Source organism: Microcaecilia unicolor, chromosome 13 (assembly GCF_901765095.1).
Source record: "Microcaecilia unicolor chromosome 13, aMicUni1.1, whole genome shotgun sequence".
Lineage (NCBI taxonomy): Eukaryota > Metazoa > Chordata > Amphibia > Gymnophiona > Siphonopidae > Microcaecilia > Microcaecilia unicolor.
The window spans coordinates 98,661,867-98,689,501 of NC_044043.1; the positions used below are offsets into that span (position 1 = coordinate 98,661,867).

General features: G+C 41.8%; 1 protein-coding gene across 7 annotated transcripts in view; it reads left to right on the top strand.

The window, feature by feature from the left end:
- Window positions 1-27,635, top strand: part of EIF4G3 (eukaryotic translation initiation factor 4 gamma 3) — a 419,008-nt gene that overhangs the window by 76,277 nt on the left and 315,096 nt on the right. For 5 of the 7 annotated variants that reach the window (XM_030222062.1, XM_030222064.1, XM_030222063.1 and 2 more), the window contains exon 3: window positions 4,453-4,584. The exons of the other annotated variants lie outside the window; for them this stretch is intronic. In XM_030222062.1, the coding sequence (XP_030077922.1) occupies window positions 4,453-4,584 (132 nt within the window). The remainder of the gene's footprint in view (window positions 1-4,452; window positions 4,585-27,635) is intronic. 7 annotated transcript variants of the gene reach the window in all.

Consider the following 27,635-nt stretch of genomic DNA (forward strand, 5'->3'; position numbering starts at 1 on the left):
TTGTTTGATAGAGTAATCAGTTGGTTCAGGTTTACTTGTTCTACTAAGCTCTGTAGTGAAAAATTTTCCTCTTATCCGCTTAATTGGTTTAAAAGCCTATAAATCAAAGAATGTACTTGGGGTGGGTGGGAATTTAGAAGGAGGGTGGCATTCTTGCCTACCCTGATACTTTTTTAAATAGAAAGTTGAATAGGTTTTAAAAAAGGCAACAAATCCTGGGTGCCAGGTTGCCATGTCACCTAGAAATTTCATCCTGGTGCCTGGGATTTCATACTCCAGGTATTATTTTTTTCTTACTACAGTGATGCTTGTAACTGCTTCCCTCTACTCTGCACATCGATCAGGCTCTCCATATACATGAGCCATGTGGTGCAGGGGGTTCTGCACCACATAGCTCAAGTATATGAAGATCCTGATCGCCGTGTGGAGCGGAGAAAAGCAGTTTCAGGCAGTGCTGTGAGTAACAAGCGAAGGCCGGAGAGGGGAGCAAGAGAGACTGGGAAGTTATGAGAGAGAAACTGATGGGCACCCAGGCTATGGTGATAGGCAGTTGCCTTTTCCTTCACCTATCTGTAGGGTGCTGTCACACAGTAGACAACATGCTTTGGGAAAGGAGACTACTGACTTCTGCAATTGATTAGCAAAGGCATCTTAAAGAGCCGATTTATTAAAGTTTCTTTGCCCATAGGCACAAAATAGGGGGGGGGGGGAATCTTAGTTTCTAAAAGAGCTACTTCTAATCTGGGAGGGGATTCTCACCCCTCCCCTTTCCACCCAAGCTTCATTGGAGACAGTGTTGGAAGGGAGGGAAAGGAGAAGCAAGAAAGGTCTTAGACGCTGGTTCCTAGGTTTAATGAAAATTTGTTGAGACCTAGGTAAAAGCTGTCTAATGTTGGAACAGTTTCAGTTAACCCCATAATAACTTTTCCCCGGTTGCAAGTTATGGCGTGCTCGGAAATTATTCCTTAAAACTGGCAGAGCCCTTACTAGTGGTGGCAGGCCCTGTCTCTGCTGTCTTCCAGGACTGAGTGTGACTGAGCTCTGGTTTAACTACATATATCTGTGCTTCTGAGTCAATTTCTTCTAATTAATTTTTTTGCTTTACACTTCCAATTTATTTGACAGTGACCCTTTGAGCTTTGTTTATTTTTAATCTTCCACTGTGTTTCGGATTAACACTCAGTTTTCTTTTACCTTCTAACAGAAAGACCCTTTGGTAAAATGTTCTCTCTATGGTGCCATTTCTCCAGCAAACAGTTTATCACTGTAACTATAGGGAGTTTTCACACTGACCTTGGTTTCCCTCTTTTTAAATGGACTATTTTTGCCTATGCTGCTGTCTTGAGGTGTATGTGCATAAAAAGCAAGTGTACAAACGTAGGTCCTGCTTTAATGGAATATGAAATATGAGTAGATATCCTGAAGGTGAAAGGTAGGTGGAGCAGGGGGCAGATTTAGCATCTAAGCACAGTTTGCTGTTTGCCTAGCATTAACCCAACATGTCTTCCTGAAATGTTTGGCTGTGTTGGGAGCACATCTATGCAGAGTTGGGGGTGCATATATTTCCTTATCTGGATGATTGACTGGTCAGAAGCTCAACGATGAATAACCAAAAAAACCATCTGAATACTGGAGTCATTAGGATTTATCAGTTTTCAAAAATTCTGCTTTAGCCTTCTACCTGAATTGTATTTACCAGCATTTGTTTACATGCTTCACTGTAAATGTTCATGGTGAGTTTACAGCTATACTACATAACACTTTCCAGTTCATCTCAATACATCATCCCCAAGATAAAAGCAAAAATAACCAAAATCTTCCCTCCATCTTTTAACACTAAGACTTAACACAGTACAATTCTTTAACCACAGAGGGGAAGGCTAACCTGTCCAATCATGGTTTGATCTCTTTTTCTAAAAGTTAACAAATTTTGATCAAGCCTCAGATGCCCTAAGGAAGTATTGTAGAGTTGAGGCCCAAAGTAAGCTTCTGCTGGAGATCTAGTGTGCATGAGAGATTTGTATGCCCAATATATCCATTGTTTGCAGACTACCAGCCAGCCAACTTCATTCAATAGAATTATACATGTGATCGAATGAGATTGCCCTCTCTTTTCTGAATTGGCTCATTTCCAGTTTAAGGGAAGGAGGAAGAGCTTTCCGAATAGAAGGCCTTACCGCTGAAAAAGCTTATAGTAGATTTGCATGCCCACTACATCCATTGGGTGCACATCTGTTATGCATATTCATTAGGGATATCTTGAAAACTGTTCTGCTTACAGCCCTCAAGGACTGAATTTTGACAAGCCTGGTCTATAACAACCTTGCTATCCCAACAGAAGGAACACTTAATAAACACAATCCGCTGATATATAGGCAGCCTAAGACTATAGTGGGTTATCCGTTTGGTTGCATTTTGGATCAACTGCAGTGCTTTGTGATGTTGCAGGAAGGCCACACAATAGTAACCCATGGTCAAGTAGCAGTATCTGCAGTAGAAGTCGACCAAAACCAGTGGTTTGGGATTCAACTGAAACAGAATCTGCAGCTGAAATTTGCTGCTTGGTTTCAGCCAAAACCAAAAACATAGTGCTGGGTCAGACCTGGCCGTCCCCTTCCGGCAGGATACCTTCGCTACCCAGCAAAGATCTGGTCCCTCAGGCCGCCCAGGCTCCCTTTTAGGCCCTCTTTGTGTCTACCTTAACAAGCCCTAGTAGTCTAGTGGCCTCTTTGGGGCTAGGAACGAAGCACACTTGTTCCTGCCTGGTGCTGCTGCTCAATGGAAATGGCTGCCAAGACTTTCTGAGGTAGTCTTGATGGCCATTTCTGTTGAGCAGCAGTACCAGGAAGAAACCAGTAGACTACGAGGACTTGTTAAGGAAGGCCTAGGTGGACCAAATCTCTGCCAGGGGGGAGGGCACAGGAGCTCATTTCATTTTCTGCCAAAAATGTGCTACCATTTTCAGCAGAAATCCGAACCGGGATTTTGTGCTAGTTTCGGTGCCGAAACCAATATCGAATTTGGACTCCCTCTAAGCTGCAGTACTCTACGAAAATCGGATACCAAGATACAATAATTCACCCTTTTAACTACAAAAACAGCTTACCTTGTAGAAGATCAACCTACAAGCTGTGTAAAGATGGGTTTATTTTCTAATGAAGCCTTCCATCGAGCCATGAGCTGTGTCTGGAGAAGTTGACAGTGTTCTAATCAGCTGATGAAAGTTCCTTTTGAGCTCTTATTTTTGGTGACAGTTGCTTTGGCCTTGGAGTCGCTGTACTTCAGACCTTTATGACTCACTCTATGCCAGTTTTAAGAGTGGAGTGATCTTGCTCATGCTTTCATAGTTCTACTGTTGACTCTTTTTCCATTTAGAAAACCGACCATTATTAAAAAAAATTGTAAAACAGTCCATGAGAGAATGCTACCTCCTATGATACTTACTTTTTTTTTTTTAATTTCTCGAAGAGTCTGTAATGATGGACTTTGACAAATGCTTTCTGAAAAGCCAAATACACTCTCAGCTTTGTCCACATGTTTATGCGTTCATAAAAAAAAATCTGATAAATTGCTTTTATTTTATCAGTCATCCTTTTTTAAAAGTTAATTATCAGAATTAAGGCTGGAGGGGGCTTCAACAACAGCTCCCAGTAGTTGGGAAGGTAGGACTCATGCTGGGCGGACTTCTATGGCCTGTGCCCCAAGATTGGCAGGGAGAGACAGAGCTTAATGAAGTGGAACCTGTGCAGAGCGCCAGATTCAATTCTGGACACCTTGTTGGGCAGACTGGATGGACCTGCAGGCCTTTATCTGCCGTCATTTACTATGTTACTACAACAGTAGTTTTACTTTGTTCTTTCGCAGATGTTAAATTTCTTTATCATTTTTACCAAGTGGACACACTCCTCTTCCTTGCACCGGGTCCTATGTTTCATTGAGAACTAGATCCAAAATGGTTATTCTTGTTGGTTCTGTGACCTGCTAGAAGCAGTCGTTTATGGCATCTTTGAACTCTGGTTTCCTCTCTAGCTTGCCCCCAAAATATATCATTTACCCAATCGGTGGGAAAATTGAAATTCTTATTATTGTGTTGCCATTGTTATTAGATTTCCTTATGTCTGTTTGCAATGTGCAATCTGTTTCCTCATCCTGACTATAAATGCCTGGCATGCTTTCTGTCCAGGAGAGTGTGGACATTTCACAGGTAGTTCCTTTCCCCCACCAGAGAGATAATGTGAGTCTAGCCACATTCATAATGAGCAGACAAGAACATTATAGCTTTAATTCAATACATTCATGCAGTCAAAGGGGTGAAGAAGAGCTTTTTTTTCACAGGCTTTAATTCCATTTCCTCCTTCTCACCCATATTAGCTTCTGGGGAATCAAACTGAAGGTTTTGTCAGTTGAGAGAGTTTAAATTGCTGATCTGCTTTGCTGTCTGCTTTCTGGTAGGTTACGGCACAGGTAGCAAGACAGCCGGGTGCTCCAGCCCCTTCTCCATACTCTGCACATGAAATAAACAAGGGGCATCCAAATCTAGCTGCAACACCACCAGGGCATGCTTCATCTCCAGGCCTTTCACAGGTAAGAGCTCAAGCTTACTAGCATGCAGACTCTGCAGAGTACAGAGGACTTTAGACTCTGCAGAGTGCAGAATATTGATAGAATTGAAAAATGAACTTGCAGAACTATTGTTGGCAATATGTAATTTATCTTTAAAATTAAGCGTACTACCGGAAGATTGGAGGGTAGCCAGTGTAGCACCGATTTTTAAAAAGGTTCCAGAGGTGATCTGGGAAATTAGAGACCGGAACCTGACGTTGGTGCTGGGCAAAATGGTAGAGACTATTATAAAGAACAAAATTACAGAGCATATTCAAAAGCATGGATTAATGAGACAAAGTCAACATAGATTTAGTGAAGGGAAATCTTGCCTCACCAATCTACTACATTTCTTTGAAGGGGTGAACAAACACGTGGATAAAGGTGAGTCGGTCGATATTGTGTATCTAGATTTTCAGAAGGCGTTTGACGAAGTACCTCATGAAAGACTCCAGAGGAAATTGGAAAGTCATGAGATAGGAGGTAGTGTTCCATTGTGGATTAATAACTGGTTGAATGATAGAAAATAGAGAGTAGGATTAAATGGTCAGTATTCTCAATGGAGAAATGTAGATAGTGAGGTTCCCTAGGGGGTCTGTGTTGGGACCACTGTTTTTTAACCTATTTATAAATGATCTAGATATGGGAATAACTAGTGGGGTAATTAAATTTGCTGATGATACAAAGTTATTCAAAGTTGTTAAATTGCAAGAGGATTGTGAAAAATTGCAAGACGACCTTACGAGACTGGGACATTGGGTATCCAAATGGCAGGTGACGTTTAATGTAAGCAAATGCAAAGTATGCATATGGGAAAGAGGAACTCGAATTATAGCTATGTCATGCAAGGTTCCACGTTAGGAGTTACGGACCAGGAAAGAGATCTAGGTGTCATCGTTAATGATACGTTGAAACCCTCTGCTCAGTGTGCAGTGGCAGCTAAGAAAGCAAATAGAAAGTTAGATATTATTAGGAAAGGAATGGAAAATACAAACGAGGATGTTATAATGCCTTTGTATCACTCTTTGGTGAGATCGCACTTTGGATACTGTGTGCAATTCTGGTCACTGCATCTCAAAAAAGCTATAGTGGAATTAGAAAAGATACACAGAAGTGATAAAAATGATAATGGGGATGGGACATAGTAACATATAGTAGCATAGTAAATGACGGCAGATAAAGAACTGTACGACGACTTCCCTATGAGGACAGGCTGAAACAGCTTGGGCTCTTCAGCTTGGAGAAAAGACGGCTGAGTGGAGATATGATAGAGGTCTATAAAATAATGAGTCGAGTGGAATGTGAATCACTTTTTTACTCTTTCCAAAAATACTAGGACTAGGGGACACACAATGAAGCTACAAAGTAGTACATTTAAAACGAATCGGAGAAAATAGTTCTTCACTCAACGTGTAATTAAACTCTGGAATTTGTTGCCAGATAATGTGGTAAAAGCATTTAGCTTAGTGGGGTTTAAAAAAGGTTTGGATGTCTTCCTAAAAGAAAAGTCCATAAGCCATTATTAAAATGGACTTGGGAAAATCCACTGCTTATTTCTAGGATAAGCAGCATAACATGTTTTGTACTTTGATAACAACTCTTTGAATATTCAGGTCTACTCTAAGCTTTTGAAGGCCGTTGGATCAAAAGCAAACGCAGGCGCTAGAGGCTATTTAGAACCATATTAGCATCCGTATTTGTTCCTGAGCCATGATCAGAGCCAGCAAGCACGTGAAACAGTGCACTCGCTGGCTCTGACCACAAATAGCATGCAAATGCATGCTAAACAGGGCATTAACTATTCCTCCCCAATGGTCAACGGGCAGCGTCAGAGGACGCTGGTTGCTGCAGCAAATCCTAAGCCAACTCAAAGTTGGCGTTGGGGTTTGCAGAGCATTGGAGAGGAAAGGGGAGCCCTGTCCAACATGCATCCGCATGCTAGCAGGCCCTCCCCATCCCATCCCAGATACTAGCTCCCCCCCCTCCCAAGACAGAAGAGAGGACTGGAGGTCCTCCAGCCATCCTGATGGTCTAGTGCCCCCCCCTGAACTCCCCCATACCTTGAAATGGCACAGGAGGGAGTAACATTCTTTCCTCCTTCCTGCTCCTCCTCCAAAATGGTGGCATCGTGCCCAGCGCATCCTGGGATGCGTTGGGCAGGGCACCATTGTTTTGGAGGCAGTGCTGGAAGGAAGAAGGGAGTGCTACTCCCTCTTCAGTCTTCAAGGTACGGTGGGATTAGGGGGGGTGGGGCACTAGACCATCAGGGTGGAAGGCTTGGAGGTCCACTGGAACTCTAACCCTTTCTTTCCTGGAGGTGTAGGGGGGGTCTGGAAGTCCACCAGACCTCCAGCCCCTTGCATTGGTATGTTATGATCCTTTTCCTAATAATTCCTAGCATCCTGTTTGCTTTTTTGCCCACCATTGCACACTGGATAGAAGATTTCAGCATATTGTTTACAATGACACCTAGATCTTTTCTTAGGTGCTGACTCCCAAGGTGGACCCTAGATCAGGTAACTATGATTCAGATTATTCTTCCCAATGTGCATCGCTTTGCATTTGTCCATATTAAATTTCATCTGCCATTTGGATGCTCAGTCTTCTAGTTTCCTGAGATCTTCCTGCAATTTTTAACAATCCACATGTGTTTTGACAACTTTGAATAGTTTTGTGCTGTCTGCAAATTTAATCACCTCACTCGTTTTGATTTCCAGATCATTTTTAAATATGCTAAATAGCATTGATCCTTAGGTACGTTGGAGCATATGTTCTCTTGTCCTAATCTGCAATCTTTTTGGACTTTTGTATGGGATAGAATTTCAAAACTGTTGAATATAACTTCTACCTTAAATTATAAAGCTGTTATCTTCCATTCCCTGTGCTGTGAGGAGCAAATTATGATGATTTGATCTCTATTGCTTTGAAAACTATCATACAAGAATAGAAAGATAATAGTAAAGTTTTTCATTTATATTTTGGTGGAATTCTGTGTGTCTTGTATACAAATATGAAGCAAAATTAGCTGAAAAATCCAATTCTATTTGTAAATTTCTTAAGTGTGGGAACCATTGGAACTTTCTGTTTGGTGAACAGTTAGGTATTGTTGTTGCTATTTGCATTATCACAGTCTATTACTGTTTTATACCTTATATATGTTTACCTACAGGCAACATTGATGTATAAGTCATACCTTTAATGTATGCTGGTTCAATGCTACTTTTTATGCAAGCTTGTTCATGTACATTATAGTGCTTTTGTTAAAAATGTTAATAAAGAGATTTCAGCTTAAAATAAAAAAAATAGTACTGGTCCCAATACAGATCCCTTCAGCACTCCATTATTCACCCCCCTCCATTGAGAAAAATGACCATTTAACCCTACCCTCTCTTTTCAGTCCAATAACCAATTCCTAATCCACAACAGATCATTGTCTCTTATTCCATGACTTTTTAATTTTCTCATGAGTCTCTCATGAAGTGCTTTGTCAAAAGCTTCTGAAAATCTAGATATACTGCATCAACCATTTCACCTTTATCCACGTGTTTATTCACGCCTTCAAGGAAATGAAGCAGATTGGTTAGGAAAGACTTCCCTTGGCTGAATCTATGTTGACTCTGTCTGATTAAACCACATTTGTCCATATGTTCTGTCATTTTATTCTTTATAATAGTTTCTACTATTTTGCCCAGCACTGAAGTCAGGCTTACTGGTCTGTAATTTCTCAGATCACCTGTTTTAAAAATTGGTGCTAAATTGGCCACCTTCCAATCTTCAGGCACTGCGGATGAATTTAACGACAGGTTACAGATCACTAAAAGCAGATCAGCAATTTCATGTTTGAGTTCTTTCAATACCCTGGGGTGTATACCATCTGGTCCTGGTGATTTAGCACTCTTTTTTTTTAATGTATTGATTTAGCTCAGTACATTTCTAGGTTCACCAAGATTTCTTGTTCCTCCGCATTGTCACCCTTGAAAACCATTTCTGGTACATGTAGATCTTACATCTTCTTCTGTAAAGACTGAAGCAATGAATTCATTCAGTCTCTCTGGTATGGCCTCGTCCTTCTTGAGTGCCCTGATTGGCCTGGAGTTTGAAATTGCCCAGGAGTACTGGCTTTTGCTCTGGTCTTAGCCAGGAAGTAAAGAGAGTAGGATCTCTTTGCTGAGGCTCTGTGACAATTATATGTCCTGATCTTCCCAGGTATTTTTTTAGAAAGTAAACAAATACTTAGTTTTATAATTGATCCATATTTCAGTTACCTGTTTTTGTTTGGCTGATTGCACTTTTTATGTTTCACTGTTCAATATATTTATAAGACAATAAACCTATTCAGGTTTTGTTGTCTCTGCTGTCTGGACTGATAAAGAATCCTGGTGGTTTGTGTGTTGGGTCTGTGGGTGCTTTCTAGGAACTGTGGGACCACTGAGAATGTGGCCCCAGTAACCTAGAAATCACTGGGGATAATTTGAGAGTGGGAGACTCACCCAGAGGCGGTTAGGACCCAGTCGGTGGGAGGAGGATACTAGCGTACATGTGGACCTGAGCTGTGCTGGGGATAGACCCATGAGGTAACCCCCAGGTGGGTGGCTAGGTGTTTCGTGATAGTGCTGTTCCCAGGTCAACCTATAAATGAGGATCTTAGCTAGTAAGATGCTGATCTGACCCATAGCAGACACTGAGGTAATCTTTTGTAATTTTTAAAAATTGATATAGGTATTTCCTTGTTTTAGGATTCTAGCTAAGTCAGAAGCAGGAATTGAAATCAGGCACCAAGAACTTTCATTTGCAGCTGCCTGTGGATGTCCCCTTATCTCTGTCCAACCTATATTTAGCCTAGTCATTGCAACAGCAGCTTTTGGTCAAGGGCCATGGCCAGGACTCCTTCCAGAACTCTGCAGTCCTGGCTCTTAAATCAACCCCTAGGTGTTGCCATTGCTTGATGACTGACTGCCTCTACAGAGGGATGTGTGCAGAGAAGTATTTCTCAGTTTTGGCGAGCTTTTTTCACAAATCAGTTTTAATAAGGAATTTTAAATGCATGCAAAATTGATTTTATCACGTACCAACTGATTAAGTCATGTTAAGTCAACTAGTGCAAGTTAAATCCAATTTAGGGGACACAAACAAATTTAATGTGCATTAATAAATGCACACTTCTACTCTACAGCATTGCCAGCCCAAGAAGACCTGTGACTGACATTGTTAAACCCTAAAGAAGGGCACGAGGGAAGTGCTCTTCACAAAGTGGCAGCTATAACCTTAACCACCTCACTAGGCAGACCGAATGAGCTATTTCATCCATTATTTTTGCCATATCTCATGTTACTACCGGCTTAAGAACATAAGAATAACCATACTGGATCAGACCAATGGTCCATCTAGCCCAGTATCCTGATTCCAACAGGGCCAAAGCCAGGTCACAAGTACCTAACAGAATCCCAAATAGTAGCCAAAATTCATGCTGTTGATCCCAGGGACTGCAGTGGCTTCCTTATGTCTACTTCAACTTCAGTTTATGGACTTTTCCTCCAGGAACTTGTCCAAACCCTTTTTTAAACCCGGATACAATAACTGCTGATCACCACATTTTCTGGCTAAGAGTTCCAGAGCTTAACTATTCATTGCGTATTAAAAATGATTTCCTTTGTTCACTTTTAAGTAGTACCATGTAACTTGAGTGTTCCCCTAGTCTTTACCTGTTGTATACCTTTCAGTATTTTATGACCTCAATCATATTCCCCCATTAGGCATCTTTTTTCCCAACCTGAAGAGCTCTAACCTCTTTAGCCTTTCCTCATATGGGAGGAGTTCACCCCATAATCATTTTAGTTGCCCTTCTTTGAACCTTTTCTGATTCTGCTATATATCTTTTAAGATATGTTGACCAGATTTGCACCCAATTCTTAAGGTGTGGTCGTACCATGGAGTGATACAGAGGCATTGGTATGGAACCTAGCATCAAATAACTGTGATTTGGATTACTCTTCCCAATGTGCATCACTTTGCACTTATCTATATTAAATTTCATCTGCCATTTGGATGCCCAGTCTTCAACTTCCTAAGGTCTTCCTGCAATTTTTCACAATCCGCCTGCATTTCAACAACTTTGAATAGTTGTGTCATCTGCAAATTTAATCACTTCACTTGTCGTTCCCATTTCCAGATCATTAATAAATATGTTAAATAGTACAGGTCCCAGTACAGATTCCTGGGGCACTTCACTATCACCCTCCTCCACTGAGAGAATTGGTCATTTAATCCTACCCTCAGTTTTTTATCAATTTAGATTTTTGAATAAAAATTAAGCAGATTACATAGATTACATTAACTGTGCTTTATATGACCATTTTCTAAATACTCATTTCCCTCAAGTGACCACATTTTAATACTTTTTGTCACAAATAATGAAGCTGAAACCTTTGTCCTGGTGTGGAAAGAGAGCATTTTTTCTGTTTCTCTTGTTCTGTAAGTACTTTCTCAGTATTTTTGAGAAGTTATTGGGGAACCAAAGTGCTTTAGTCAACTTAAGTCAGATCAGGCTGCAGTACTCCAGTAACACTTTTTGTGGTGTTTTGAAGTTCTTCCCATTAGGAAGTGACGTCACGAGTGCAGATGACTGCTTGAGTCTGTAGCTCCATGGTACCCCCCGATATTAATTGGCGGCCGCATCGGCAGTCCTCTTGCCTCAAATTAGCTGTAAAACTGTGTGACGGTGATCTAAAATCTGCTGGATCAAGCTGGTGTCGTGGTAAGCTGTAATGTAGGCGGTTCGCAAAGATAATCAGCGGCAGCTTGGGCAGGTTGTCGGGCAAGTCCCGAGGCGCCCATGTTTCTGCTGAGCGTATTTCGTGCTCTGACTCGGATTCGGTTTTGTCTACTGCTGAGGTAGGCTCGGGAGATGCCCTGCGTGGGTTACCTAAGGAGCTCACGGCTTGTCTAAATTAAATTTGCAACGAGATTAAAGCCTCCAAAGAAGAGAGATTAGACCGCTATGGACGTTATCTCGGTGGAACTTGCGAGAAATGGGTGAAAGCGTGGAGGAGCTCGAAACACGTGCTGAGACTCAAGAGGAACTTTTAAACGCTGCGGATGCCCATCTGAAGAATTTAGTTGTTCTTATGAGGAATGCAGCATAAAATTGATAACTTAGAGAACCGAGGAAGGCGCAACAATTTGCGTCTACAAGGGGTTCCAGAATCGGGTGACAAAGAGGACGTCCCTGTAATAGCAAGCTGATTTGTGGAAAGTTTTGGACTCAGAAGACTTTGTGATAGAAAGAGCCCACGGAGCTTTAGGTAAACCGATTAATAACCTTCCACGGGATATAATCATTCTGCTTCGCTTCATATGCAGTGAAAGACCAGGTGCTGCAGAGGGCACGCCAGCTGAAAAGTGTGGATTACAACGAGGGGAGAGTAACAGTTTTTCAAGATTTATCTCAATTCACCTTGAACTTTAAGGCGTGCAATGAAACCTGCTCTGGAGGTTTTGATTAAGAATAAAATTCCATACAGATGGGCTTTCCATTTTGCTCTCTGTTTCACTGCTGGAGGGAAGATGCATATGCTTCGTTCTCTATCTGACAATTGGAAGATTTTAAAGAGCTGGGTCTGACGACGGCAGAGGAGCCAAAGGTCAATCCGAGTTCAACTGCCAGAGCAAAACTTCAGCAGTGGAAGAGAGTTATCAGCAAATCTAAGAACGCTTGAACAGCCTTGTGCATTGCTGTCTCTGTGTACTGGGGCACATTTGGCTGTTCATTACTGTTAATGTTTGCTGGGTCACCTTTGACGGGGTCTATACACTGGAATAGTGGCTGGTTGCGGTTTGAGAGAGGTGAATGGTGTGTGGCTCTGTTAAGGGGGGGGGTAAGGTGTTTGTGATTTAAGGATATACTTGCAGGGCTTAGATGACTTGGTTTGTGTGTGTGTGTGTGGGGGGGGGGGTTGATTTGAGTGTTGCTGTGCTTGTGGGTAGTTTCCTCTGATTTGTCCAGGCAATGGATTTGGGAGGGGGGGTGTTCCTTTGGTCTGGGGGTTTGTTGGTTGTGGTAGGGTTGTACTGGGGGGTTTGGAGGAATGGGGAGGGGGGAAGGGTTGTGGTGGGGAAGGGGGTCGGGAGGATTTTGGGCCCCCCCCCCCCAATTTTTTCTGTCCTCTCACTGCATGCTGGTGCAACGTGCTTGGATAATGTTTTTTAAATGACTATGGATTTAAAGTTTTGACGTATAATGTAAAGGGTCTTAACTTTCCACAAAAACGCCAGAAGATATTTAAGGAACTAAGCTCTCAGAAGGCGCGTGTTATTTTTCCTCCAGGGAGACCCACTTTAGGCAGGAACATGAGGCTCTTGGTCCATCATCATTACCCAATTGTCTTCTGTGCTTCTGCGGCTGACGCATCAAAGAAGTGGGGCAGTTTATTAGCACGTAATGAGTCACAGGGGAAGTCTTTACAAAGCTAGGGAAAATTGTTCAGTCTGATCCTTACGCAATTGGTTCTGGGTGGGGATTTTAATGCTTCCTTTGATCCGGCTTTGGATAAATCTGGGGGGTCGTCAAAGATAGATGTTATAAATTCAAAGGCATTGGGAGATATGGCTGGCACGTTAGCTGTGTGCGATGTTTGGAGGTTACATAATTCGAAGGTTAGGGACTATTCTTTTTTATTCGCATTCCCACGATACCTACTCACGCATTGATTATATACTAATGGATGTGTCGTTAGCTCAGGGTAGTTGTATTTCTGGCATTAGCCCCATTACCATTTCTGATCACTCTTCGGTTTGGGTTCAGCTGTCGTCCTTTTGTGAGGAAGGCCGAGATAGTAGATTGACTTTGAATATTTCTCTACTGAAAGAGGATAAGGTTTTAGCCACCCTATCGCAATCTCCTGAGGGAATACTTGGATATAAATTTGGCCTCTGGACCTTCTATGGGGATTGTGTGGGATGCATTAAAATCGGTATCTCGTGGCTATTTTTTACAACAGTCAGGCATGTTCTCGGCGTAAGGAAATAGGTCTGTGCACCTCTCGATTGTCTCACTTGGAAAATATCCATAAATCTCGCCCACCGACAGCTAATTTGAGGCAGATTCAGGCTTTAACGGCTGAAACTAGATAATATCTATACAGATCAATTGCAATTTATTCAGGGTCAGCAACAACTTAATCGATACTTTAACCATAACAAGCCCGGACGTTCTTTAGTTTTGAAGCTAAGGCAGCATAGATATGACTGTGCAATTCTTGTGTTGGGGATGGCAGGGAATACAATGCTGTATAAGCCTTCCTTAATTCGTCAGAGGTTCCAAGCTTTTTATCAAATGTTGTATCGGCTGATTCCAACAATTTGTCAAGAGGCTATTGAGGCATTTCTATCTTCTCAGAATCTACCCCTCTTGACGGCAGACAAGCACAACATGGAGTCATTTGGATTGATGAAGTTGTTAAAGTTATAAAAGACTTGCCCAGTGGAAAAGCCCCAGGTTTGGATGGCCTACCAAATGATTTTTACCGGATGTTTCGAGGCAAATTGGCTCCCTGTCTTGGTGAGATTCTGAATGGTGTTCTTGATGGAGAGGCTCTTTCACCGTCTGTCAGAGGCTTGGATAGCTGTGATCCAAAAGCGGGGAAAGACAAATCTGAGTGCGCTTCATATTGTCCTATTTCCATTCTCAATTCAGATGTCAAGTATGTAGCAAAAGTACTAGCTAATCGGTTAGCTACAGTCTTGCAGGATTAATTCACCCAGATCAAGTCGGGGTTTGTGCCGCAGAGACAAGCGAAAGATAATGTTTGTAGAATGGTTAATTTGCTTCATGTAGCTAAAATATCAAAACGTCCAGTGTGTATGTTAGGGCTTGATGCGGAGAAGGCTTTTGATTGCGTCCATTGGTCCTTTATGTTCAGCGTGATGTAAAGAATGGGGTTTGGAACGGGCTTTAGGGAATGGACTCAAGCACTTTTACACTTCCCCTAGGGCATGTGTGCGAATCAATGGCGGGAATTCATCGATGTTCTCCTTGTCTAGGGGGATGAGGCAGGGGTGCCCTCTTTCGCCAATGCTTTTCGCTTTGGTCATGGAACCTCTTGCTATTGCAATCAGGGCTAATATTGATATATCGGGTATCAAAGTGGGCGATCAGGTGTACAAGTAGCTGTGTTCGCGGATGATATTTTACTTCCTTAACCAACCATCCTTATCAATGCCTAATTTGCTTAAGCTCTTGGCAGAATATTCTGTGGTGTCCGGTTTTAAACTTAGCACGTCTAAGTCAGAAGCTATGGCCATTAATATTCCCAGCACAGATATAGTTGCCCTACAACATCATTTCTCCTTTTGGTGGGTCACTCGGGGTATTAAATATTTGGGTATTCTCCTCACGCCGAAGTATTCTGATTTGTTTGCGGCTAATTATCCTTCTCTTTTGCGGGATATTTATAAAGACCTAGAGGCTTGGAGTTCCCTTGACTTGTCGTGGTTTGGTCACATTGCCTCACTGAAATTGAATGTCTTGCCTCGCTTGATGTATCTTTTTCAGGTTCTTCCTCTTCATTTATCGTGTAAGTTTGTGTCGGGTATTCAGGATCGCTTTCTCCGCTTTATTTGGGCGAACAAAAAGCCGCGTCCGAGGAATTTGCTATACAGGGGTCAGAAACGGGGGTTTGGGAGTCCCTAATTTGCATTGGTATTATAAAGCTTGCGCAGGCTTTGGTTGCAATAGAGTGGTTTCATGAGAGTCTTCAAAAACGTTGGATTTTATTTGGAACAGAATATGGGTAGGCTCCTGCCCTCTGCACTCATTAATTGGCTCCCTCGGAAAACTTCGTTTATTGGATCAGGATCTATGTCCTTCCATTCAGTCCACTCTTCATTATTGGGATGGTCTCTTTGATATTCCTGATCAAGTGTTTTCTAAGCTTAGCCCGATAATAACCCCCTTTCCCTCCAGGCCTTGAGTCTGGACCATTCGTGAAATGGTTCTTGGCTGGTCTGAGAACCTGGGGTCAGTTTTTTGAGGATGATTCGATTATCCCTTTTAATGAATTAGTTACAATGTATCGGATCTCGCCTTCGGATGTCTTTGCATATCTTCAAGTGAAGCATTTTCTTTCCAAGGCTGATATTGGGGTATAAATTCTTCGGGAAGATTCATTTTCAGAAGATGTATGTGAGAACTCTAAGGGTACGAGAGGCCTAATTTCTTGTTTGTATTCGTATCAATGTAGGAGAGTTCGACCCCTGGTGGAGCATCGTAGGCGTTGGCATCGGGAGCTGGGTGTGACATTGGGTGATGATGATTGGCATTGTATGGAGCTTGCGCTATCAAAGATTTCTATTTCTACTCCTTTCAAAGAGAATGCTGTAAAAGTTTTATATAGGTGGTACTTGACCCCTGTTCGCCTCCACGTGTCCCCGTCTACCTCGCAGTTGTGTTGGAGGGACTGTAGTCAGAAGGGGACAATGGGACATCTGTGGTGGTCCTGTATTAAAGCTCAGGCGTACTGGAAGTCTGTTCAGCATAGGCTCCAGAGCTGGATAGGAAGGCCTATTAAGTGGTCTCCGGAATTTTTTCTATTCCCTAAAAAGCCTCCCGGACTCACTACATCACAATCCTTACTGGTCTGTCATGCCATGTCTGCTGCTAGGGTTACTTTAGCGGCACACTGGAAATCTCCTAAAGTTCCTTCACTGGTCCAGTGGTTAAACAAGTTGTGGTATATTTGTGAGATGGAGAGACTTTGGTCTGCGCGTAATAAGTCGTTGTCCAAGTGGGAAGCTATCTGTGTTCCTTTTGTGTCACATTGTTCATGATTCATTTTGGGAGGGGGAGGGGTGCTTGTAGGGTAGGGGGGGGCTTATAGGGGTGGGGATAAATTTTTGTTATAAATATTAGGAGAATTTTGTTATCTAACTTCTATGTTGGGAGAATTACTTATGTAGATTTTATATAACTAAGATTTCTTGCAACATAGTTGTTTTCACAGCGTAATAACTACATTATGTGGAATGTAATGCATTTAAGATTAACTGACTGACTCTTTTGGCATTAATACAATTCTTCTACCAATTAAAAAAAAAAGTTCTTCCCATTCCCTTTTAATTTAACATTATCCACGGTTCACCCACCTCCAAGAGCTAGATCCAAGAACAGAACTAACAGGTTACCATTTTAATCACAGAGGTCTTTAGTTGACCTATTGCAGAGTTTTATAGATGTGCCCGTTTAGCTTATTTGACCTTTATTTTTGGGAAGCATTTCCTACAGAAGGCTGCTGATACGGTGAGCAGGAAGCAAGTTGTGGATGATTCAGCATTTTTTCCTTTGCTGGAGCCTGTTTGACGTGAATGAGTTTGCACTTTGGATGTTTGTTCCCAGCACAGTCTACTTGAAAGACTTAGATTACACAGAAAGCTGTAGTGTTTGTTAAAGCTTTGGAACTGTTGTAAAAATAATCCTCTTTCTGTTTGCATGCTAAATTCAGCATTATGCCCAAAAGGTTTGAGAAGCAAATGCTGAAAGTTGTTGGTGTAGGGGGGCGACTGACAGGAGCCAAGCAATTTAAGTTTATTATAAAATCTTGAATATACATAAACCGTATATATTTAATTTATGCACATAAAACGAAAGTGGAACTGCCTAATGCAGTCAACCATACGCAAAGAAAAATATTCATTCCAGCAGGTAGGACCTAGCTGCACACCTCTGAGGCCTGGGCCGAGGAGCACAATTACAGAGAATATAGAGTATAAATTATTCATTCCCAGATCAACCAATAGATGTACAGAGCAGAAATAGAATGTTTCACTTTTCAACTCGAAAACAAAGATCAGTCCTCCGCACATATGAAAAGTACCAAACACAGCGAAGGCAACCAAACTCACAAAGTACAATATAGCAAGGTGTCAATCAAAATTTTATTACTTGGCAAATCAAGACTCAATATGTGTCGTGTTTCGTCCGTAAGTCTTCAGAATAAAACTAACTTCATCTCTCTTAAATTGGCGCTACGCATGGAAAACAGAAACTTTAAAAATCAGGCGCCAAAAAACTGATACGCCAGTATCGCTCAGTGTGATGTTAATGTTTCGACTTCTGGCATATTGGCTTATCGGTTTTTGCTGCTTGATTTTTAAAACACTTCCATTTGCTGTGTGTGGCGCCGGTTTGAGAGAGAATAAGTTGGTTTTAGTCGTCCCCTGTATCAATTCCATTTCCAAGCCTTAGGTCCCATCTCCCACCTGCCCTCTTGTTAGCGCCCAGCCCCCTTTACCCAGTCCCAGTATCAGACTGGTCCCAGCAGTATCTGCCCAGCACCATTAAATCCACTGCAGAGAATGGTGCTTCTTTCCATAGCTCAAGCCACTCTAACCACTGGCACTGCGTAGCAATTGAACGTTGAGAATGAAACAAGATAGATTCTCTTTGATTTTAGCAGCTTTGTGGTGCTTGCAGTCAGAGCTGCTGGATCAAAGAAAGGAGCACCCCACGTTATAACTGATTTGGTGGCACCAGACCAAGCAGGTAGTAGAAAGGAGCAGCTGGCACAAAGTTTGGTGGAACCAAAAGAGGCTGCTGCACCACAATATGAAAAGGCAATGAATGAGATTTTCTACCGGTGCATCTGAGGTATAAATTTGGAAAGATCATGTTTTGCTTTCTAAATGCTGTGGAGACTCTGTGATAATGGTTCTCAACCTTTTTTCAGTTAGGACACACCAGATGGACAATGCTTGTTTTTGTGACACACTCCATATATGACCCTCAAGGATCTTTGGTCTGACACAATATAGCAGTTCTTATGAGTTAAATGTAATCATTTATTTATTTAGATTTTGCTCACACCTTTTTCGGTAGTAGCTCAAGATGAGTTACATTCAGGTACTCTGGATATTTCTCTGTCCCTGGAGGGCTCACAATCTAATTTTCTACCTGAGGCAATGGAGGGTTAATTGACTTACCCAAGGTCACAAAGAGCAGCAGTAGGATTTGAAACGGCCACCTCTTAATGTCAAGACTGGTGCTCTGTTCGCTAGGCTACTCCTCCACACCATGCTTTGCATTCATAAAATCCACCTCCCTCCACAAGTTTAGATCATAACTAGGACATTTCTCCACGGAAGTGACAATACAATTCTGATTCTCTGCCATTGGACTAATAACATAAATTTCTCTACCAGGCACATTGTAAAAATGCAAAACCTAAAGAAAATCCAGGCTCAACACATGTTTAGCAAACATGCCATACGACAGTAGTACTTATACTATGATTCAGACAGGAAGAACTCTACCTATTACTCTTGGGGGAATTTGGCGCAAAATGAAAAATTCTGTACAAACGTTTTGAAATTCGGTATTTTAAACTCCTCATCTTTATTTGTAATTTTTTTTGTGCAGAATTTCTCCAGCCATAAGGCCTAACTACTCTCCCAGCTTCCTTCACCAGTAATATCGCTCTCCAGGTTCCAGCTTGTTCAGCGCTCTCTCACTCCAACTTGGCTTCAGGTTCCACCTTCCCTGCCCCTTAGTTTTTTTCTCTCCCCTTAGTCCCCAACCGCCATCTTTCTGTATTCCTTTGTCTCATTGCCTTCACATTACCATGTTTTCCTCCCAGATAATGTGGCATAAAGAAGAAACAAGCAGGTACACATCAGACCGCTGCCTTCTCCTCTGCTGGCCTGTGCCTACTGCTTATTTGAGCCACACATGACTCTCTACAGCAGTTGGGCCCAGTCCAACAAAGGAGGAGGAAGTGGTCTCATTCACAGCCTCTTGTTTCTTCCTTTAGTCACATGATCCGGAAGGACTGGGGAGATTTGTACGAACATTCTGTGGGTGTGCGCTACAAGGGGAGATGGATCAGAAACCTGACAATTTTTTTCTGCCTTCTGTTCCCTGTGCGGAATTCTGCAAAGCAAGTACAGAATTCCGCACAAATTATACATTGCAGTGTTTCACAGAACTTGGGGTAACCTATGAATAGGCAGCACTACAAGTATCACACTGGGCCCTAAAATACCAAAACGCCTACTACAAGTAAAACAGAACAAGTAGGTCTGCTACAGATAGAATTATATATCACACCTCAGTCACACGCAAAACCAGACAGTATCCACCAAATATAGAACAAGGGCTCCCAAATTAGAGAAATATGATGGCACAAATTGAGATTGGGAACCCCAAGAAGTTATGCTCAGCATGGTACTGGAAGATTGGAGGGTGGCCCATGTAACGCCGATTTAAAAAAAAAAAAAAAAAAAAGGGATTCTAGAGGGTGATATGGAAATTATAGACCGGCGAGCCTGACATCGGTGCCAGGCAAAATGATAGAGACTATTATAAGAACAAAATTAACAGAACATATTCAAAAGCATGGATTAATGAGACAAAGCCAACGTGGATTTACTCAAGCGAAATCCTGTCTCACCAATCTATTATATTTCTTTGAAGGGGTGAATAAATATATGGAAAAGGTGAGCCGGTTGATGTGTGTATCTGGATTCTCAAAAGGCATTTGACAGAGTACCTCATGAAAGACTTCTGAGGAAATTAGAAAGTCATAGGATAGGAGGTAATGTCTTGTGTGGATTAAGAACTGTTAAAAGATAGTACAAAATCCTGAGTCGAGTGGGACAAGTAAAGGCAATAGACTGTTTACTCTTTCAGAAAGTATAAAAATGAGTTGACACTCCATCAAGTTACATAGGCAATAATTTTTAAAACAGGAGAAAATCTCCCTTCATTGGAACTTGTTGCCACATAGCTGTGTTTTAAAAGTTGAGCCAATTCCTGGAGGGCCTAGTGTATACAATTCGTAAGGTAGACCTGTGGAAGCCACTGCTTATCCCTTGGAGTTGGGAGCATGGAATATTGCCACTTTTGGGGGATTCTAGGCACTTGTGACTGACTTGGCCACCACTGGAAGGGAGATACTGGGCTAGATGGACCTTTTGTTCTGACCCGTAGTCAATTCTTACATTTTTAGTGTCAAATCTGATCCACAGCTGCCCCCTGAGAGACAGAGCATGCCATAACAGAGGAGGGAATAGGCACTAGGGAGTCCTGATCCTAATCTTGTAAAAGGACAGAGAAATAAGAGTGAAGCTGCATCAGTACAGAAAGGTACCATTAGGAGTGTTTAATTACCATTATAGATTGTAAGCTCTTTGAGTAGGGAACTGTCTTTCTTCTAGTTTGTGCAGCGCTGCGTACGCCTTGTAGCGCTATAGAAATGCTAAATAGTATAGTAGTAGAGTGAGGAGTTTCCACCAATATTCAGCTTGTTGAATAAGTGTGAGAGATTCTTGATGTGGAGAATACTGTTCAGAGGTGAATGTGTTATCAATTTATAGAAACTATATTTGATTCTATTTGTAAATACTTCACATAAGTACATAAGTAGTGCCATACTGGGAAAGACCAAAGGTCCATCTAGCCCAGCATCCTGTCACCGACAGTGGCCAATCCAGGTCAAGGGCACCTGGCACGCTCCCCAAACGTAAAAACATTCCAGACAAGTTATACCTAAAAATGCGGAATTTTTCCAAGTCCATTTAATAGCTGTCTATGGACTTGTCCTTTAGGAATCTATCTAGCCCCTTTTTAAACTCCGTCACGCTACCGCCCGTACCACGTTCTCCAGCAACGAATTCCAGAGTCTAATTACACGTTGGGTGAAGAAAAATTTCTCCGATTCGTTTAAATTTACCACACTGTAACTTCAACTCATGCCCTCTAGTCCTATTATTTTTGGATAGCGTGAACAGTCGCTTCACATCCACCCGATCCATTCCACTCATTATTTTATACACTTCTATCATATCTCCCCTCAGCCGTCTCTTCTCCAAGCTGAAAAGCCCTAGCCTTCTCAGCCTCTCTTCATAGGAAAGTCGTCCCATCCCCACTATCAGTTTCGTCGCCCTTCGCTGTACCTTTTCCAATTCTACTATATCTTTTTTGAGATACGGAGACCAGTACTGGAACACAATACTCCAGGTGCGGTCCGCACCATGGAGCGATACAACGGCATTAATACATCCGCACACCCTGGACTCCATACCCTTCCTATAACACCCAACATTCTATTTGCTTCCTAGCCGCAGCAGCACACTGAGCAGAAGGTTTCAGCGTATCATCGACGACGACACCCAGATCCCTTTCTTGATCTGTAACTCCTAACGCGGAACCTTGCAAGACGTAGCTATAATTCGGGTTCCTCTTACCCACATGCATCACTTTGCACTTGTCAACATTGAACTTCATCTACCACTTGCACGCCCATTCTCCCAGTCCTCGCAAGGTCCTCCTGTAATCGTTCACATTCCTCCTGCGACTTGACGACCCTGAATAATTTTGTGTCATCGGCGAATTTAAATTACCTCACTAGTTATTCCCATCTCTAGGTCATTTATAAATACATTAAAAAGCAACGGACCCAGCACAGACCCCTGCGGGACCCCACTAACTACCCTCCTCCACTGAGAATACTGGCCACGCAATCCTACTCTCTGCTTCCTATCTTTCAACCAGTTCTTAATCCATAATAATACCCTACCTCCGATTCCATGACTCTGCAATTTCTTCAGGAGTCTTTCGTGCGGCACTTTGTCAAACGCCTTCTGAAAATCCAAGATACAATATCAACCGGCTCCCCATTGTCCACATGTTTGCTTACCCCCTCAAAAAAAATGCATTAGATTGGTGAGGCAAGACTTCCCTTCACTAAATCCGTGCTGACTTTGTCTCATCAGTCCATGTTTTTGTATATGCTCTGCAATTTTTTTTCTTAATAATAGCCTCCACCATCTTGCCCGGCACCGACGTCAGACTCACCGGTCTATAATTTCCCGGATCTCCTCTGGAACCCTTCTTAAAAATCGGAGTAACATTGGCTACCCTCCAGTCTTCCGGTACTACACTCGATTTTAGGGACAGATTGCATATTTCTAACAGTAGCCCATAAAAACATTTGGTTTTTATGGGCTATTTTGTCTTATTGTTTTCCTTGTTTCTTTTGTATTTGCTTGTATATTATTGGAGAACCCGTTAAAAAGGACTAGCCACTTGATTTTAAGCTATTTTTATGATTTTAAGAGTGGTTTTAAATCTAGAGTTTTTTTCTAGTAGTATCAAAGTGGTATAAGTTGATTATAAATTGTAAGATGTAAAACATAATTAGGTTTTTGGACTTACATTGTGGAATATTACTATTCTAGTTAGAGAGAATGCTTTTTATGAGTGATGTATGAGAAATGGTTTAAACTGGAATATTTGTTAGTTGGAATAATGTTTAGCTAAGAAATTGAATGTGGTTGTATATTTTCTGTAATCCACCTTGAGATGGAAGGTAAAGCGGAATATAAATGCTGAAGTGGAGGAGTGGCCTAGTGGTTAGGGTGGTGGACTTTGGTCCTGGGGAACTGAAGAACTGAGTTCGATTCCCACTTCAGGCACAGGCAGCTCCTTCTGACTCTGGGCAAGTCACTTAACCCTCCATTGCCCCATGTAAGTCGCATTGAGCCTGCCATGAGTGGGAAAGCACGGGGTACAAATGTAACAAAAAAAAAAATGTAAATAAATTCAGAATGGTCTGCTAGTCAATTTTGCCTTTTGAATTTATTGTGCCTAATTATTAACTAAGCTAACTGTCTGTGTGTCATGGAAAGAAGTAGAGAGTAGTGTTATAGGGTCTGTGGCCAAAAATATACAAATGATGATATTCACTGGCTTCAGTTCTTGTACTGATATCATCACTGGAATAGTTCAGAATCTTTGCCTCCATCTGCTGGTCAGGAAGGGATCCAACCCAATGGTAATGGACTCATTTAGCAGGATTAAAGGAAATTAACAGTATGAATAAAATGTCTCCTTTTGACTGGTAATTTTAATTTGTATATCATATACGGTATTTTTAAATTTCTCTTGCTGTATTTGTAGACTAAAGTAGTTAACTACTTCAAGTATTTAAATATATGGATGTGATTTTTTTCATAATAAGATATGCTTGTGTTTGATTTAATTAAAACACAGTTTTATGAGGAAAGTGTTTTCCTTGAATTTTATAGGATTTTGAAATTGTATATGAATAATTGTTTGCTTTTAAGTATTTGATATAAGTAGTTGGGATGATGTTTTATTATTTTATTTTATTAACAAGCAGGGTCTCATGTCCCTACGTCTTGCCCCTTCCTTGGCCACCTTTAAATCTAGACTGAAAGCCCACCTCTTTAACATTGCTTTTGACTCGTAACCACTTGTAACCACCTGCCTCCACCTACCCTCCTCTCTTCCTTCCCGTTCACATTAATTGATTTGATTACTTTATTATTTTTTGTCTATTAGATTGTAAGCTCTTTGAGCAGGGACTGTCTTTCTTCTATGTTTGTGCAGCACTGCGTACGCCTTGTAGCGCTATAGAAATGCTAAATAGTAGTAGTAGTAGTAGTACTGCAGAATTCACCATAGAATTTTTGCAAAACACCATGGGTCATCCACATTAGAAGTGAAAACTGTTCCTTGGTGCTTTTTGGTCTCTTTGGTCTTCCCCTCTAGCAGCAGTCTGGCTGGCCTTTTCTCCCCCACTCTGCCACTTAATCAGATGAAGAGGGAGCAGGGGTTGTAATAAAGGGAGTGGGGATTAGTGAAATAGGTTGGGGGATGGATAGTGTGATTAGTGGACTGGTGGAGTTGGGTGAAAGAGGGATGAGGTAGTGCTGTGTGTTTGTGCAGGTGAATATGAAAGAAATGCTGGGGACAGTTGGCGGAGGGTGTGTGTGTGTGGGGAGCCTTGGGTGGGGACAGAAAGAACTTGGAATGAAGAGAAGATGACTAGGATGGGAGGGGGGTATAAGGATCAGGGACAGTGACCCCCCCCCCCCCCAGGATTGTTAACAGAGCTGCTTCTGTGCGGCATACTTACTGCTGACTAATCGAGCTCTTACTGCTGCAGGAAGTGGTGCTGTGGTTTATAGTACTGATATTTTGTTGTAATCCACTTTGATTTGTGGTTAGAAAGCCAGAATATAAATTATGTAATTAAAAAATCAAGTACAATAGAGAGCATGATGTAGCTCTCCTAATAATTACTGCCACAGCTACTCTTTAATCACAGTTGCTTTAGTACGTTGCTAAATTCTTCCTTTATATGTTCCTCTTCTCTTCAGTGCACCAAAATTATTCATGGGAGTGGAAGGAGGAAGGTATTCATTATAGGGATTCAGAGGCCACAAACAAGTCTGCTCTTTATGGTAAATAATGTACATTAACCTTTTTGAGTTGGAGCTGCGGAAAAGAGCAGGTAGCCTGGTAGTTTAATGGACAGGGAACCAGGAAATCTTGGTTTCAGTCTGTGTTCTGCCACGTATTGTGACATCGGGCAAGTTGTCCTTCTCATTGCATCAATATCCATTTATTTATTGCATTTGTATCCCACATTTTCCCACCTTTTTGCGGGTTCAATGTGGCTTACAATATGAGTTTAGACTTCGACCTCCTGTGGATGGCAACTCATTGTACTTGTTTTACATGTTTTAAGACAGACATAGTTTCTGATAAATGTGTTGTGGATATTCTGAAACCCACACTTATTTGTGGCCCTTCAGAGCTAGAAGTGGACTGAATCGATTCATTTTGGAAAAAAATTGGGAGTTCCGATTCGGGATTTCCCCACCACCCTCCCACATGTTACCAAACCACTGCTTCCCACCCTTTTTCCCTCACGCTGTCACCCAAGCCACTGCAGCTGCCCAAGATGTCTCTGTTGTTAGCGCAGGCAAGAAAGTATTTCTATTGGTACGCAGCTGGAACAGGAACTGACATCAAGGGGCGGGACCAGCAGCCGAGCCAAGCAATCCAAGTAAGGAGGTTTAATAGACAGGAGTGGAAGTGAGCCGCCTATCTAGTCCACTATAAGCAAGTAAGCCAGTTTGGTTAATCTGTATGTCCACTCCCCCCGCAGCTGTCACTGCTCAAAACAAAGCAAGCAAACCTATGAGCTGCTGCTTCCACATTGTCGTTCTTTATTGTTGGTCCACATCTGTAACAAGTCTAAAGCTGTTCAGTTGGACAGGTGGAGGAGAAAAGAAATAATTGAATATTACTAAAACAGCTTCATAAATTATTGTAGCTAGTAGAAACAACAATTATAAACTCTGTAGTTTGTGCCCAATTTTCTTCACTGTTCTTCTATACAATATAGATGACCAGATTTCAGTGAAGATATCCTGTTTCCTGATGGGTTTATTTTAACTGTTGTAATCTGCCTTGGGAAGCCTGGTGTTATAAAGATGATGGAATATATTGAAATTAAATGGAAGTAGAATTAGAATCTCCTTTCATTGGGGCATATGGAATCACATCTTCATCTGTTTACCTTTAGATACACAAATGGATTATTTTGTTTTGAACATGTTTCAGGGGCAAGCATACCCATTGGTTAGCTTTTGAGCAGCAGCAATAAAATCACAAAGAAAGGTGCACCTGCCGACGTGACTATGAGCTTGCCCAAAACGTGCTTGTTTTGCAGCTTTTGAGGAAGCCACAACAATTGCATCTGAAGAACAGTATGTTTCTGTGTACGCCAGCCACCTCTGTGCCCTCAGAAAGAATTTTTTCTGCTTCGGCCAAATTATAGCTGCAAGACGCAGTTGCCTGAAAACCAGCTCAAAGTGGACAAAATGATTTTCTAATAAAAACTGGAAGATGTAGACCACTTTTCACAGATGTAACACAGCATGGCGTGCTCACATTAATAGTTTGCCTTTGTTCAATTGCTGCTTCCTGTTTTTTTTGTTTTTTTTTTTAACCCTTGTGTTATAATATAGCATGTGGGCCTCCTATTCAATCAAGTTAAATCGAAATTGAATCGAAAAACCAATTTTTTTTTAAAGAATTGAATTGTAACAAATCAAATTTTTTATCAGACAGCACTAGTTTAGTCTGCCAAAGCAATAGTCTTAAATCCTTACAACAAACATGCATTGTGGTGTATGTAGAAATCTTGTGCCTGTACAGTCACCTTACTGGCTACACAGTTCTCTAGTTTCCTGCTCTAGTTCTCTCAGCATAGCAGTGCTGCTTATCTTTCTCTACAATTCCCAACCTGTTTCTGCTTGCTGACTGGCAGCTCCCATCTGTTCTCTACTCCTGCTACCTAGTATTTACACCCACTTTTGACATCACATCTCAGTTGAGTCAGTTTGGGATGTTGCTAGTAGTCTCTCTTGCCACTTTATGTTGGAGAAGTTATCTAGTACCACTGCAACAGTGCAGCTAACACTTGGCACAGTCTCCTAACTCATGGGTCTGCCGTAAGTGGTGGAGTATACAAAAAACTAAAAAGAGGAGGAGCATAAAAAAACTTTTTTTTTCTGCCTTCATATTTTACTTAGGCTGCTTGTTCACACCAACTGCTCACTTCTTTGAAGGAGACGAAGGGATTGGAGATCTTTGCTTGTTCCTACTACTACTACTTATTTCTAAAGTGCTACTAGACGTATGCAGCGCTGTACACTTGAACATGAAGAGACAGTCCCTGCTCGACAGAGCTTACAATCTAATTAGGACAGACAAACAGGACAAACAAGAGCTAAGGGAATATTAAAGTGAGGATGATAAAATAAGAGTTCTGAACAAGTGAATACGGGTTAGGAGTTAAAAGCAGCATCAAAAAGGTGGGCTTTGAGCTTAGATTTGAAGACGGCCAGGAGAGTGGAGCTTGACGTACCGGCTCAGGAAGTCTATTCTAGGCATATGGTGCAGCAAGATAAAAGGACGGAGTCTGGAGTTAGCAGTGGGGAGAAGGGTGCAGGTAAGAGAGATTTACCCAGTGAACGGAGTTCCCGGGAGGAATGTAGGGAGAGGTGAAGAGGTACTGAGGAGCTGCAGAGTGAATGCACTTATAGGTCATAAGAGGAGTTTGAACTGTATGCGGAAACGGATAGAAGCCAGTGGAAGTGATTTGAGGAGAGGGCTAAATGAGCATAACGACACTGGCGGAATAGTAGTCGTGGCAGCTGAATTTTGA